We start from the raw sequence: 16,335 nt of genomic DNA on the forward strand, positions 1-16,335 counted from the left end.
GCGAACCTCAGGAAGTTCAACAAGGCCAAGTACAAGGTCCTGCACATGGGTCGGGGCAATCCCAAGCATAAATACAGGCTGGGCGGAGAATGGATTGAGAGCAGCCCTGAGGAGAAGGACTTGGGGACGTTAGTTGATGAGAAGCTCAACATGACCTGGCAATGTGCGCTTGCAGCCCAGAAAGCCAACCGTATCCTGGGCTGCATCAATAGAAGCATGACCAGCAGGTTGAGGGAGGTTATTATCCCCTTCTACTCTGCTCTGGTGCGACCCCACCTGGAGTACTGCATCCAGCTCTGGAGCTGCCCAGTATAAGAAGGACATGGACCTGTTGGACTGAGTCCAGAGGAGGGCCATGAAGATGATCAGAAGGCTGGAGCACCTCTTCTATGAAGACAGGCTGAGGGAGTTGGGGTTGTTCAGCCTGAGGGCCATGATGATCAGAAGGCTGGAGCACCTCTTCTATGAAGACAGGCTGAGGGAGTTGGGGTTGTTCAGCCTGGAGAAGAGAAGGCTCCGGGGAGACCTTATAGCAGCCTTCCAGTACCTGAAGGGGGCCTACAGGAAAGCTGGAGAGACACTTTTTACAAGGACCTGTAGTGATAGGACAAGGGGTAATGGCTTTAAACTGAAAGAGGGGAGATTTAGATTAGATATAAGGAAGAAATTCTTCACTATGGGGGTTGTGAGGCACTGGAGCAGGTTGCCCAGAGAAGTTGTGGATGTCCCCTCCCTGGAAGTGTTCAAGGCCAGGTTGGACGGGGCTTTGAGCAACCTGGTCTAGTGGAAGGTGTCCCTGCCCATGGCAGGGGGGTTGGACCTAGATGATGCTTAAGGTCCCTTCCAACCCAAACCATCCTATGATTCTATGACTCCATCAAGAGAAAAAAGCAGTTAGAATTGACAGCAAAGCTTACCAAAATATTCTTTGCTCACCTTAATTACAAAAATTCATATATCTGAACCCAAGTTATACGGATATTTGGGTTGATGATAGAAAATGACTGTCAATGATCACAGCACTGTATTTGTTTGAAAGAATAAATGTTTATTTATTGTTGTTTAAACTTCTGTGTTCATAGAAAACTCCATTGTGTCATTTATTTGCAGGTTTTTAATGCAAAAACAGCAGAGCTCTTGAGTCACCATCAAGTTGAGATACAGCAGAAATTCCCTAAAGAAGGGTATGAATTTTCAGCAGTTTTTTATTTGTTTGTATACATTTTGGTAGAGCTTATGTATTTTTATCTACGAATGATAAAAACTGAAGTTGATTAATAATTATTAAGAACATAGTACCTGCTATAAAAGACTGTGTGGTAGGAAAAATGGCATAAAAAACCCCACGTTGGGTGTTGGGTATGTGCTCTGAGTTATGTAAACTAAAAATACTTAGTGTTTTACTCTGAACACTCATTAACATATTTAAAGTTTAAACTTTAAAGTTTAAAACTAAAGTTTAAACAAGACTTAGTCTCATTTAAAGTGGAAAAGCTTGTCATTTTTACAATTTAATCATAGTCTTCAGCTTAGTCCATAGAAATTGCTTAGTTTGTTCTCTGAGGTGTTTTGTTTGTTTGTTCTTAACTGAGCTACCATGTGCTGCCGAAGTCCTCTGTATAGAATAAAACAGAACAACATTCTTTGTTTTCTGCAGATGGTTTTGTTGTGAAAATACACCTTACTGTTTAAAAAGGGTTTGAAATTCATTACACTTTTTCTAGAGATGTAAAACATACTTTGTAGTTATGATTGTGTCAAAATGCTCAGCTGGTTTTTCAGACTAGAATTTCTTTTTTTCCCTAAATGTAACTTTTCGTCTTTTTATTAACTGGTGTTTACTGTTTGTTAAAGATGGGTGGAACAAGATCCAAAGGAAATACTAAAGTCTGTCCATGAATGTGTGGAAAGGACCTGTGAGAAACTGCAACAACTGAACATAGACATCACTAACATAAAAGGTATTCCTACTTAAGGGTAGCTGAGGGCTTTAACATACTCATGGTTGAGCAAGTCAGATTCTCTAGTTTTTAAGTCAATAAATAGAAAGGTGGCAGCATGTACTGGCCTCAAGGAAAATGTTAAATTGGAATTGAGAGCAGTTTGTTTGGGAGGAATAATGAGAAAATAAGTCCTTCGTGTATATTAGCAATGCAAAATCTACAAAGTAGACTTAACTTAATCTTGCAAAATCACAGAGACAGTGATGAATGAAGAAATTCTGAAATTTAAATTAGGACTTACTGGGAAAAGCTAGTTTCCCTATCATCAGTGTTGTTGCTGTCTCAGTTTGTGGCAAAAAAAAAAAAAGAGAGAATTAGAGCACATAGCTTAAGCAGCAAAAGTTGAATGATGAGTTTTTAGAAGTAATATTTCTAGATTATAACATGAAAAAGTTGGAAGCTTTTTATTTCCCATTTACTTTCCTCTTCTCCTTACCTGTTCCTCCCTCCTCTCCACCTCTCCCTTCCCTCCCTCACCCCCTAAAAGGGGAAAACAAACCTTCTGAAAAGGATACTTCTTTCTATTTTGTCCTGAAGCCATTGGAGTCAGCAATCAGAGAGAAACAACAGTGGTTTGGGACAAGACAACTGGAGAACCTCTTTATAATGCTATTGGTAACTACTATACTTTCTGAATACGTAATATCATAAAATGAGTGTGTTGTAGAAAAATGCTTTCCTAGTTTCCTGTGCAGATCTCGTTGTGGCCTAGCCTACTAACCTCTTTGATTTTTTGATATCTGTGTCATAAGCTGTGTGTTTGCATACACCAGTGCAATTAAAAAAAGCCTATTCTGTTAAAATTATTACTTAATAAATCGCTTTATGGGCTTTTAACAAAAAACAATGTTCCTGATATAAAACAATTTTATACTTCTCTGGCATTTAATGAAGCTCTGACTTATGCCAAACCACTTCCTTTTAAATGAAGGAGCTTACTAAATTTTCAGGATGCTTTTGGTTTAACTTTAAAGGAAAAACATGTTAAGTAAGTTTAATGACTACTTATTGATTTGGAGTTTTATTTTTAACTTACCTTGGCTTTTTAGATTGTGTCAGCTGAGAAATGGTAACTGTTTACATTTGCTCTTTTAGGCCATGTTAAGTGCCAGATTTAGTTTAGCAGAGTATCACTGAAAAACCAGGACTTTTCTATATTCAAATATATGTTGTTTACAGCTTTATCTTAAGCCCAGCTGTACTTTGATAACTCTGACGTAGCACTTTAGTTCAAAGTTTTCACAGAAATAGTAAATAATCAACCTGCTATTTGTTTTAACTTCCTAGTTTAATGACAGTCATCTGCTGTAAACAAAGTAGTATTAGTCATTTGCTTATGCTCTGGTAGAGAAAAGTATATATCCTATTATGTAGAAAATCCTGTTTGATTTCTCAAATCGTTTGTTCTTTTAAATCAAATGAGTTTATCTAACCATTTTTAATTTTTACAGCAGTGCATTAAAAATACAATGGCAATACAATATTCTTTCAACTACGTGAAAAGCTAAAAATAGAGACAGGAATTTACTGGCAAGAGCTCCAGTTTTGTAGAAGAAGCTTGTACATGTCACTTTTCATGTATTAAATCAGTTGATCAGTTAATTTCATTCGTGTTTTTAGTGTGGCTGGACCTGAGAACCCAGTCAACAGTTGAACGGCTTCTTAAAAGAATTCCAGGAAAAAACAAAGCCTTTTTTAAGGTAAGAGATATTCCAGAACATTTGAATAGTAGGTGAACTCTTATTGCTACAGTGTATAATGTTTTGGAGATGTGTTGTTAAAATTCCCCAAAACAAAGTAAGTCAATTGTAGCTTCTAGTCCCTTCTTAGCTTGTTAAATAATAAAAAATGTGCATAATACTGTACTACAGATGTGAGACTGGAAAATGTTTGTTTTCCTCAAAATAAGTGGTTAACACTCCTTACATACCTCACTAGAGAAGTTAAATGAGTAATCATTAGTGAGACTTAATCATGTGCTACCTATCCAATGATAAGTAAACATCAGGCACAAAAATTAAGAGCAAGTAGAAAAAAAAAAATTTGGAAAATAATTTCTTGATGTGAAATATATTATCCTTTCTCATCTTATGCCTTAATATTGAAATTAATTGCAACCAGTCTGAGAACTGGGAAGATACTTTATAAAGAGCAAATTCATTCTTTTTTTTATATGGGTATATATATAAAAATTTGGAAAAAAAATGCTTGCCAAAAGGTGTCATAATTGTTTGATTTATATTTTCCTTGATTGATTGGATAAATATTACATATTTTATACATTATGTATTTTCCTATAGCCAGGAAATGGATGTCAAAAAGCATATAAACTTATGACTTTTAAGTTCTAGTAGAGTACAAATTCCATCTTTCCTGTGCCGTGCTGCTCATTTTTGTTGTCATTACTTGCTATCTGTGGAGATATCCTAGATAAGACAGGACTTCTGCAAACACCTATTTCCACGTAAATGGTCTTTGAACTGCATTTAGATCAGCTTTGATCTTTGTCCATTAATGCACTGGTCATTCGGTTTTGATATTTTCAGACTCGTGTATTGTATGCTTAAGCACTTATTTAAATAACAAGCTTGTGTCATTTCTCTGAGGTTTGTGTCTTTGTTTTTTCACTTACTGTCAACATTTTTATATATAATTACAGTATTCATGGAAAAGATACTTGCATGGTCTTTAAATGATTTATTTTTTTATTTTATTTTACAGTTTAGGACTGGTCTTCCACTTAGCACTTATTTTAGCGCTGTGAAACTTCGATGGCTTTTGGATAACGTGGAAGAGATTAGGCAAGCAGTTGATGATGGAAGAGCTATGTTTGGGACTATCGATTCATGGCTTATATGGGTATGTATTTTTGAGTTTATTATCACTCTTTTTAAAATTAATTTCCATATCATGCAAATTTGTGTGCAAAGTACTGTGACACATGATGCCCACTGATCACACAGTGATGTCAATACAAGCCACTAAAGAAATTCCATTAAAGTTCCTTACAAGACGAACTTTTACTGTCCCTGTATTGCTATTTTTTTTTTTTAGATGCTTATGTGTAGTTTACCATTTATATGTTGCTGTAAAATTTTGCTCATGCTTTTGGAAAAATCTTGGACTTTAGAAAGGTGTATTTACAATATAAGAATCCAGGAGGTACTGCTGTACCCTTATTACCTCTCTCATGCCTTTTTTCCGACTATATCAGGTCTGCCTCTTTAGTTGTTGCAGAAATATCGGAGTTCCCAGTCCCAAGCTGAAAGCTTTGTGGATGTAGAAATTTTTTTTTTGTAATTTGTTAAGGTAGAACTGTATCTCTTCGTGGCGAATACTGTTGATATTTTTTTTGTTCAGAGTTTGACAGGTGGAAAGAATGGAGGCGTTCACTGTACAGATGTAACCAATGCCAGTAGAACAATGTTGTTCAACATTCATTCCTTGGAATGGGATCCTGAGCTCTGCCAGTAAGCTCAGTTTTTCAGTAATACTGTTATTTAAATAGATTCTATAAGTGATGTGTGAAGAAACTCATTTAATAGTAAGAATCTCTTATCTAGACTAAGATCAGCAATTACTGTTGCATTTACTGTTAACATTAATAATTAAGATTCATTGTTCTCCAGATGTCCAAATTACAGCTGTCTGGATTAATTAAAAGTAGCAGAGCCTTGATTTTTTCTGTAGGTGGAAAACTGGCTCATGGAAACGATGACATTTAATAGTTTCTTTATTCCTTAATCAAATTTGTAAGGCAGTTACAACGATAGTGTCTCTATTTAAATTTAAATTTATTAATAACAATATTATAAAGATATTGTTGGAAGAGGAATGACTTCCCACATGAAAGAGTTGGTTATGTCTTCAAAAATATTCAAATATAGGCTGTTTTACTCCGTAATTCAGTGTCATGTACTGTAACAAGTGGATAAACACATAGTGATGGATTAAACCCTAGAAATCAAAGTTCCTTTTATGGTTTTTTTTTCTTTACAGCTGAAACTTATTTAAGAAAATAAATGCAAAATCCTTCTGATGTAGCACTGACCATATATATAAATTATTTTGTATTGTGTTCAGGTTCTTTGATATTCCTATGGAAATACTTCCAAAAGTACGAAGCTCCTCTGAGATTTATGGCCTGATGGTAAGTTTTCTTGTGTGTGTGTGTGAAGTTAATCTTGTTAAAATATAACTATATCAATATAAATTTGACTGAATTTCCATAGATTAAGACTAATGGCTTTTTCTAGACCAGTATTGTTTGATATATGATTAGTATGTCATTATCTACTGTTGTGTAATATTATATGAAGTTGAATATCTGTTGTTTTCTCTTTTAAGTGTCAAATAGACAAAACAAAATGGTTTTTGATAAGGATAAATATTTTATTTTTTTTATTACAATTACTTATTGATTTAGAAACTACCCATCAGAATGCAATGTGTAATCAGTAGATTAAAAGAATGAGATTGCTGTTTTTACAGCACAATATTTTTACTTCTTGTACAACTGAAAAGAAGAGATGAAAGTCGCTATGGAAGTGTTCATGATCTAAGAAGACTGGATGAGATGTGTAATGTCTTATTTCCACATAACTGAAGGCAAGATTAGTCAGTTTCTGTGAACTGGAAAATCACAAGTGACACCTTAGATTGCCAACTTTTTGAAAAATATACTCCTCTTGCTGTGTATATTTACATAGCACTCAGTGTAAAAAATACTTTGGAATATTGTGATGTCTTTTTAATCACACTGCTTCCAGTGCAGCTGTGAATATTACTTAGGAATAAATCATAAATTGTTATCATGGGGCTGAGGTTTCAAGTTTACTTTGATGCAGCACCAACTCTTCTGATCTTCAGTGGCATCTAATTTATTCTTAAAAGCTTCAGAATCAGATAAACTGGATGTTGTGACTTTGCATTCTTTTTCCTGGTAGTTTGCCTTATTGTTTACTGGGAACATACAGGCATTTTGTAATTAAAACAAGTTATGAGACTTTTATTTAAAATACAACTCTAACTTGCCTGACATGTAAGTATTTTTGCTAATCTGTTAATGGAGATGCCACTAGAAGTCATTGCTGACTTTTATTAATGTGAACGTCAGATGAGAGTGAGTTGTATTAAGCTGAGTGAGTGAGGTAAATGGAAAAAGATGCTACCTGGCAACTGAAACAGAATTGCTGGTCACTTTAAATGTGAACTTGTTTCTCTTCCCCTTTCCTTCCATTTTTTTCTTTTTCTTCCTTTTGCTGACTGTAGAAAATCTGTCCTAGCCTGGTGAGTAGAGGCTTCCATTAGGCTGACCACCTATATCTTACCCATTCTCTTCAGATGCTGTGCATTTCCATTGGTTTAAGGATTAGTAAAAGCACACTTTCTAGACCAGTAAATTTGGTGGATATTTCCAAATCTGAGATATTCCAATTAGAGTTCATGCCAAAGTTGTTTCTAAAATATAATCTTGATGTATGTGTTTGCCTTAATTTGCAGGCTGTTGAATATTTCTTTTTATAGCAAAGTAAAAAATACAGCTACTGGCTAATAAATGTTAGCTGTCTCATTTTATAAATGAGAAAAGCAGGCCATTCTGTCTACAAATATTCATTCTGTTATAGTGAAACATCAGATTCATGCAGGGGGTTTTAGTGCATTTATAAACTCAATTACCTTAAATCCATTTAGTTGAAATGAGAATTAAAGAAAAAAGATTCAGATTGGAAATGCACTTGCATGGCTTCACTGAAAATGCGTTTTCACAATTAACAAAGAAACAATTTAAAGAAAGAAGTAAAAATTATCAGGATATAAATTTCTTATGTTACCTATTGCAAGAATGCAACTGAAAAACTATGTGATAGTGTTTGGAAGAAATTCTATATGAGACTTAAAATGCTGTATCTTAAAATGAGGCATCTGCCTTTGCTTAGTGTGTCATCACAATCACTTTTTTTTTCCTGTCACTTTACCATTTATGCACCTTTGCATTTTACACTTGACTGTGACTGCACAGGTTACACTGAACCTAACTTTCTGTACGCTATGATTTCAACAAAATTATGTTAAGAACTGTTGAGGTGACATAAAATATACCTGTAAATTTCCTGCTCTCTATTTTTTAGTGTTTTAGGCATGAGCTGCATTATGCTGAAGTCCAATGTACACCTGAACTGAACCGTGTTGCTTACGTGACCCGTCTTTGTTTTCCTTTGAGCATTACAAGTTTAGCTTCTTTTTCATTGCCTTAAATTGTAGTCATGGAAAGCTAATTTGGGGCTTTTCTTTCTCTTTTTGCAAATCAGAAATCTGGAGCTTTGACAGGTGTACCAATTTCTGGGGTAAGTCCTACTTCAACTCAGATTCTGGCATGAGAACCAGATACTGCATTAACTATCTTCACTGGAAAAAGCTTTAAGATGGGTGAATCCTGCTACAAATGAAGTTGATGGTTTTTTACTTCATGTTAAACATGGAGTAAACTTTTGAAGTTGAATTATTAGTTGACTGGGTTCTTCGTTATTAAGTTAAGGTCTGGCTGTGGAAATACAGCTGACAGCTTTAATGCATATGGGTAGTGCTGTTGGAAACTTAGGATCTCTGAGTAAATGAGTAACATTACAAAATGGAAGCCACCTCTGCTTTATATAGAAAAGGAGTTCAGTATATACATAATCCAGAAATGTTGGGCAGATTCTCAGCTTTTTCCAATACAACATACATATAGATAGTAAATTTTGATTTTGGTTTCTTTAAATTGTTCACCATAAATAGCACACGCATTTCATTTGTAGTTCTTGTGAAGGAAAGAGTAGTAAAAAGCACAGGTTGTCTCTGTAGATTTTTCCTCACTTTCAATTAACTGTGTGCTCCTAATAGATTAGAGTTACAGTTAAATATATCTGTTCATGTTCCTTTTTCATGCATGTGATTCATGTGCAGACATTTGCTTAAAAAACAAAAATATCTCTTTTCAGTGCTTGGGTGACCAGTCTGCTGCACTTGTTGGGCAAATGTGTTTTCAAGATGGGCAGGCAAAAAATACGTAAGTTATTATGAAAGTTGTAAGGTAAACAGCATGTCACTGTTCTGTTTTGAATTTAGTATTATGTTCTCTTTTAAGCTGACTGCCAAATGCTTTTGTAGTTATCGCATAACTACAGCTCTACCTTTTGACTGTGTTGACCTACAAAGTAAACAGTGTCCTAACTTTTATATAAAATAGTGAAGATATTAAAGTTAAATGGTTTGTGAGTTATATTTTGGAACAAGTCACTGTGAGGAAATATGTCTGTGTGACAGGAGGTTTTTCATTTTAAAATTCTCCAAAACACAGATTAAAACAGTTGTAGTATCATTTAAATCGTGACCTAAAGTTAAACAAATAAAGGCCGTGTGGGTCAGATTGCATAGACTTGAATGGCAAAAAACCCACAGCATTGCTGGATGGGAAAGGTTTATTTCAGCTGCAGTGCTTAGTGTTGCTTCTGTGTCTAGCTCAGTGTGGAGAATTTTACATTTGTTTTTTTTCTATTTATCAGCCTCTTAATGTTCCTTGTTTAAAATAGCTGATCAGTTAAATCAGGCAACTGGTGTAATCAAACATTCACTTCAGGAAAAGCTCTCTGCTTAAATGACTTACTGTTCCATTTACAACCATGTGCTTAACTGAGCATGTAGGTACATACACAGTATTGCACTTTCACAGATTTAATTACACATTAATCTATACTTGTTGCTAATTAAACTTCACTTTATCTTTTATATTTATACACAAATTTAATGGTTACTGGCTTTGTATTTTAGTAAACAAATGTGGTTCTAAGTAATATTGTCACAAGGTATTTTGATAAGAAATACTTTTATAACACGAGACCTTTTGAAAAAAATCCAGCTAAACCAAAACGTAAAAGTGAGATTTTTTTTTTAACTTAATTTGTGTTACTGCATAAGCCTTTTTCAATAACTGAAGATTTTCTCAGTACTATTTTAAGCTATTAATTTTCAGGGTGTTAAAAAGGTAGGGAACTCATAATTTCTTAGAAGAAGTCAGAGTGCATTATAAATATTTTGTACTCCTTTTGTTAAACTCTGTCCTTATATGTGTGTGTATGCACACATACATGTGATGTGATCTTCAAATGAGAAACATGCCATTTTCAGAAATTTTTGAACGTAATATGTTTAAAGAAAACCCTCTCCTTTTTGACAGTAAGTTTCTTAAATCTTCCCCTTTAAAAGCTTGAATTTAATATTGTGAAACACTTACTTCATAAAGTAGCTTTCATAATCAGCTTAAATTGAAGTAGGTAAACACTGCCACCAAAGAGGAATTCACACTTAGTTTTCAGCCACATCTGCTCCTTGATCAAGTATTATACAAGAAATAGCCAGAGGACTAGATTTTTCAGCTGCAGGCTGCATTTAAATCAACTTTTTGAGGATGGCTTTATCATCGGTTAATGGTAACATAACCTTCAAGGGGCAAAAAATGGTGTCTTGGTTCTCCACAGGGGAGTCGGATTCATGAATTGTAGTAACAGGTTATCCTTTAAACATCCTGGTTTTAACTTTCCTTTGCTTTCATGCTAGGTATGGAACAGGATGTTTCTTGCTGTGCAATACAGGTCAGAAGGTCAGTTGCATTTTTTAGTTGTTCACTTTTTTTTTTACAGTCTTTATTTAAGTTCTTGAGTACAACTATATATTAGCCTTTCTTAAACTTTTTAGCAACAATTATATTGCTAAAGATAAGGAAAAGTGCATACTGAAATCTGAAAGAGTAGAAAGTAATAATTTGTTCAAGGTGTTTCACTAAGACTTCATTTCCTAGCTCCTTAAGTTTCCAAAAAGAACTTTTCATAGCAAGATTCTTGGTCTTTCCTTGTGTATGTTTCTTAACCTCATCCAGAAGTGCTGAGTGTTGTGTTACTTAACCACATGCTTTTCTCCTTGTCTTGGCTATTTTATTTCTTCCCTTCATTTTCTCCCATTGTTTCTTTGTATTTGTAGTTGAATAAATAATGCAAAGCTTTGGCTTCCTTCTCATTCACATCTCCTTCTAAAGACCCCCATTTTTTTGTTATAAGGAGGCTGGAAAGATCTGAGGCAGCTTGTGGAAAAGAGAATTAACACCAGCAATCTGAGGGTTCTATCTTAGGTGTTTGTTTAGAGTGACTGATAATTTACTTTGTTTAAACTTTCCATATTTTTTTTTTCCAGTGAAGGTTTTATCTCGTTTATTATCATTTGAATATATTTATTTAAATATTTTCTGCCTCTGTTCATGCTTTACCTTTTTTTTCCCCTTTCCCCATTTAGTCTGTGTTTTCTGAGCACGGTCTTCTAACCACAATAGCTTACAAACTGGGCAGAGACAAACCTGTTTGTTATGCACTAGAGGTAAGTACAGTAATCTCTTCCTTCTTGTAGTGATACATGTTCTTGTTTACTTCTGTTTTCTAGTATCCTTATGTTAACTTTAGTTGCATGGAAGTCAAAATAGCTTTGTGTTATAGCTTGTGTGCTTCAAGGCTTATGTGTGGTTTTGGTTATCCTTATCTCCAATCTGTATCATGTAATCTAATAAAAATATTTCTACATTGCATCATTTACATTTTCAGGGCATGATAGCTAAAACATTTTTTCTGTTACACAGTCTTTCAAATCTTTAATAAATGTTATAAATTTAAAAAAAATTTTATACTAAAAATTGCATTTAAAAAATGTACTAATGTTTCAGTTATCCTCTCATAATAAAAGGTGTGACTAAATGTCTTTGGTTTTTATTTCATTCTAATGGATTTTACTTCTAACTTTAAAAACTCTGAATCAAACTTCTGGGACAAGAATCCTCTAACAATTGAGCTTTTTTTACCTACTAAGACTTAGGTGCCTACTTCCAGAATTTAGTTCCTCAGTTCTCCATACAACTCTGAGGACATCTAAATTCTGTAGAAAATTGGATTTTTACTATAACTTCAGGGTTCATTGTTCTAAAGCTCTGCTTCTGAAGCACAGATCAGCTGAGCACCTATTCAGCACCAAAGTTTCGTCAGGTTCAATAGAATGATTATTGTTCCATCTGTGTTGTTTAGTGGGCTTTATCTAATAGTTATTCTCAAAACACGCATACTGAATTCTCTGCTACCATTGAGCTTTTGTAGAGAGCCTGTGTTTTCCATGTGAAACAGACAAAGACAACACACAGGATTTTCTTCACTGGGAGAATAGTTTGTGGCTTACAGTGCTTTACTAGGATGTGGGAGGCTGCGTTCATTTCCTTTTCCTTCCCTAGGGAAAGTTGATCGTGCATTTGCCATGTTCTGGCAAACTTTGGGGTTTTCATTTTGTGCAGGTGTGTGAGATGTTTGTTTTATTTTTAACCCATGTTCTTAAAGCAAGAACTGGAACTGTCTTGAGAGTGATTTGTATTTCTGCATGCTGAAACACGTACTTGTATACTTTGCTTTTTCCTCATCTCCAAGTCTTTAATGATATTGTCTGAAGAAATGGCATCAACAGAAGATATTAAGTCTTCTTTCTCCTGTATCTATGCTAGAATCATCTAGCTGATTGAGACACTTTCCAGAGAGGCAAGAAATGTGGATTCAGCCTTTTATTTTGATCAAACCCGTATCTTCTAACTGTAATAGCTGGCTGATTAGAAGACACCCTGCCCCTTCTATCAATGACTTTGAATGAAAATATAATGCTGCTCCTGTTTTACTTGAAGCTTAGTCTAGTAGACTTGAGAGTGTCTCGTAGAGAAGTCCATTTGGACTTTGGAGTGAGATGGGAGCCATGCCATTCATCTATGATATGATGGAGCCATTCAGGTCCATTTGCTGAGGCAATGGAGGAATTTTGCTGGCAAATGCAAGTGCCTAAATTTTCTGTCTCTCTGGGCATTTGTATTTAGACTCTAAACATAATCAGTCTTGGTTTTTTAAATCAAAGCATAAAAATCTTAATTTGTCAGAAAAAGAAGGCTGAGGCTACTGGACCTCATGACTAAATTAGAGAGACAAGATGACTGCTTAGGAAATGTCATGGTAACTCCCCTCCATGGAAAATATCACGCAATACGCACCTTTTCTACGTGGAGCCTGCATAACAGGCTGCCATTTTTACATGGCAGTCTCCAGCTGCCAAGAAACTTGTGGTTTGTTTGTGAGCATTCTTGGGAGTGCTGTAAGCTGTGACTGTCAGCCTGCAATTGGAGGCCGCAGCCACCCCGCCTCTCCAGTCTTGTAAAAAGGAACACAAAGCTGTCATTTGTTGTCTCCTAATGTTGTAGTGATTTTGTTTCCTTCAGGGATCTGTTGCAATAGCTGGTGCTGTTGTTCGTTGGCTGAGGGACAATCTAGGTATTGTTAAGACTTCACAGGAAGTTGGTGAGTATTCACAATTTGGAGCTGTTCAGTTTTTTAAGTTTTCCAATGTCTTGATGTCTCTAATGTTGAATGAAAGCTCAAAATATTCAGGTAAAGAAAAGCTGGAAGATGCATATATTTTTCTGTGTTTGAACAATTTGTTCTGCATCCATGAAATCACTGTTCATTGATGTATGTATTTCATACAGCATATCAATACGATCTTTGAAACCCTTTGTCAGCTTTGTTCTATTGCAATCTGTACCTTTTAGTAGTTTCCCTAGCAAGCAGGTATTCAGGAAGATACTATACTTAGTGTATTTCCTTGTTTCATACAATATCGAATTTTCCAGAGCCAAGAGTGTTTAAGTCTCTATTACAGAACCTAGAGCATATTTGATCCTAAACCTACATATTCATTCCTGTCATAAACGTGAGAACCTGAGGCCCTACACATGCAACAATTTATGTAGAAGGCTTCATATCCATTGAGATAGGGACCTCAGTTTGCAAAACTGCCTCTTAAAGGAATTGTGGAGGATGGCAATCCGTTTTGGCTAAGAATACAGTAATCCTTTAGCATTTCGGTAGCTGATGTTCTGCTTGAGCTAAACTGAAACAAGCTGGTGTGTGACATTATAGAAACTAGGAATATATCAAACTTTGAAAAAGGAGAAAATGTTGGAATCATGCAAGTGTAACAGTTTGAAAGTGACTGTTTTAATGAGATTTAGGATTAAAAAGCAATTCATTACATATTTTTAATAATTTGACGTTGTATTCAAAGGTGGAAAAATTTAGAATTCAGATTTTATGTAAAACTTCAAAGACTAAGCAAAAACTTAAAAAGTCAGTCTGTTTTTCTGTAAGAAAGCTTCGCAGATCATACAGAAGAATATAAACTACTATCACATGAATTAGCCAGCTGTTGAAACACTACAGTACCTGTTGACTTCACAAGTTTGACTAGACCTTTGGAAGGGTTGAATTTCAAGAACTTTAATCGTGTCAGTGTTGTTAAAGGCACGTGAGACTTCATCATCTCCTCCTGTTTCCCTGAACATGTCCTTCTTTCTCCCTTCTGCCTTCACTGCTTTTTTAAGTGGAGTCTGTATGAAAGTACCATTTTAAAAAGATTTTTTTAATAAGTTTTCCTACCTCTTTTCTCTATTGCTATGCTTCTCTGATCAATGCAAAGAGAAGAAATTACAAAAGCAGAAAAAAAATGCTTTCCTTTCTTGTTATAGGAAGGAGCTGCACATTAGCATTACTTCCTTGGCAGTTCTAGATGTTTTAATACAATTTTTAAAATTACAAAGATTTTAATATTGGGGAGTTCAGATATCCAAAGTTATTTCTCAGCTATTAAGAAACTTCAGATTTCCTTGTAGCTGGCCTTGTGATTGTATACGTAAGCTGAGAATTTAGAACTCTAAATCCATTTGAAATTAATGGGAATTTAGTTCTTAACTCCCTTTGGTCTTGATCCAGTTTCACTTGTTTGCCTTGACTTAAATGCAAGAAAAGTGTGACCTTTTGGACTGCTTTGAAGGTTGCATGCTTTACCCACAGGATACCCTTTGAAAACGTCACAGAATCTAGGTCAGAATATTGAGTACGATTTTGGTTTTCGGTTTTGATTTTTCACTTTACATTTTACATTTCCCACAACACCCTATGCCCCATCTTCCATTCATATTGCTGCAAATGGACAACTAGTTAATGAGGAGCAGAGTGCCAGAGTTAGCTGTATTTTCTAACTGTATGTGGCTTGATTATTTTTGTAGCTACCTAACATATTCTGAATATTTTCCCTATTTAAATAATAACACCTTTAAGTGTCATATTGAAGTCTTGATACAGTTGTGAAAAGCTAAGTGAAGACTGTTTGTGTGTGTGCATTAGAAAAACTGGCTGCAGAAGTGGGGACTTCTTATGGCTGCTACTTTGTGCCAGCATTTTCAGGACTGTATGCACCATACTGGGAACCCAGTGCAAGGGGGTAAGGATCTGACTAAATACTGTATTTGCAGGGAGCTTTAATGATTTTACAAATACTATCACTAGTCCTTCCAGGTATGTGAAATTATACTTTTTGTTCCTTTGATGTGTCTGGATACATCATTCTCTCTGGTATCTTCAGGCAACTACTGTATTTCGCTTTTGTATTTAATCTGTTCGAAACAGCAGCTGCTACTTGGAGAAAAAGAAGGATTAACTGGCTCAGCTGCTCACCCTCCTCTCCCTCCCCCCTCCAAAAAAAAGGAGGCAAGGAGCAGCGAAAACATTTGGGCTGGGTTGTGCATTTCAGAGGACAAGTACAAGATAGTTCTATCATCTTGCTACTAATGGAGCCAGCTTTTTTCCTTCACGCATTTCTGGTTCTGAAAGGATTTTCATCTCGCTAAAGAGAAAGAGGAGGTCTGCATACCTGTGAGCTGTCAGGCAACAAAAGCAGAAAGTGAAGAATTTAGTGCCGATTAGTTTTTCTGAGCTCAGTTTCTCATAGCTGCTGCATTCACTATCTCAAATGATACGGGCTACTTAATTCCTCCCCACTTCTCCTCCCCTTGTGATTGTATACCTAATTTTTATATTATATACGTAATTTATATTTATATACGTAATCTTTCCAGTCTATTGAACACTCTTTTCCCATCTCCGTCCAGTCCCTTTCCTGGTTGTTAAGACTTAACTAGCTGGTACTAGTTAGAACTACTGGTTCAAACAATAACATTCTATTTGTCTTTTCTGTTATTTTGAGCTTGCCTACTGTTGCTGGAATCACAACATGCCATGGGAGTCACAGAAGCATAACAAATTTAAATACAGAATAACTTTAATAAAGTAAAAAAAGAAATCTTAAAGAATATCTAGTTCCCAATGTTTTGAGTAGTTGCATCTTTAGAATTTAAATGCTTTTTTACGTAAGGAAGAAAAAAATCTTTGAG

The 16,335-nt window shown here is 35.2% G+C and overlaps 1 protein-coding gene across 1 annotated transcript in view; it reads left to right on the forward strand.

The window, feature by feature from the left end:
* Nucleotides 1-216: 216 nt before the first annotated feature.
* Nucleotides 217-16,335, forward strand: part of GK (glycerol kinase) — a 31,002-nt gene continuing 14,883 nt past the window's right edge. Inside the window, exons 1-14 of the mRNA XM_009334785.1 lie at nt 217-264; nt 1,111-1,184; nt 1,855-1,961; nt 2,541-2,618; nt 3,624-3,703; nt 4,725-4,862; nt 5,364-5,473; nt 6,087-6,153; nt 8,315-8,350; nt 8,987-9,054; nt 10,602-10,644; nt 11,331-11,411; nt 13,327-13,405; nt 15,290-15,386. Coding sequence (XP_009333060.1) covers nt 217-264; nt 1,111-1,184; nt 1,855-1,961; nt 2,541-2,618; nt 3,624-3,703; nt 4,725-4,862; nt 5,364-5,473; nt 6,087-6,153; nt 8,315-8,350; nt 8,987-9,054; nt 10,602-10,644; nt 11,331-11,411; nt 13,327-13,405; nt 15,290-15,386 — 1,106 coding nt within the window. The remainder of the gene's footprint in view (nt 265-1,110; nt 1,185-1,854; nt 1,962-2,540; nt 2,619-3,623; nt 3,704-4,724; nt 4,863-5,363; nt 5,474-6,086; nt 6,154-8,314; nt 8,351-8,986; nt 9,055-10,601; nt 10,645-11,330; nt 11,412-13,326; nt 13,406-15,289; nt 15,387-16,335) is intronic.

This window comes from Pygoscelis adeliae, unplaced genomic scaffold, assembly GCF_000699105.1.
Source record: "Pygoscelis adeliae isolate BGI_AS28 unplaced genomic scaffold, ASM69910v1 Scaffold91, whole genome shotgun sequence".
In the NCBI taxonomy this organism is placed as follows: domain Eukaryota; kingdom Metazoa; phylum Chordata; class Aves; order Sphenisciformes; family Spheniscidae; genus Pygoscelis; species Pygoscelis adeliae.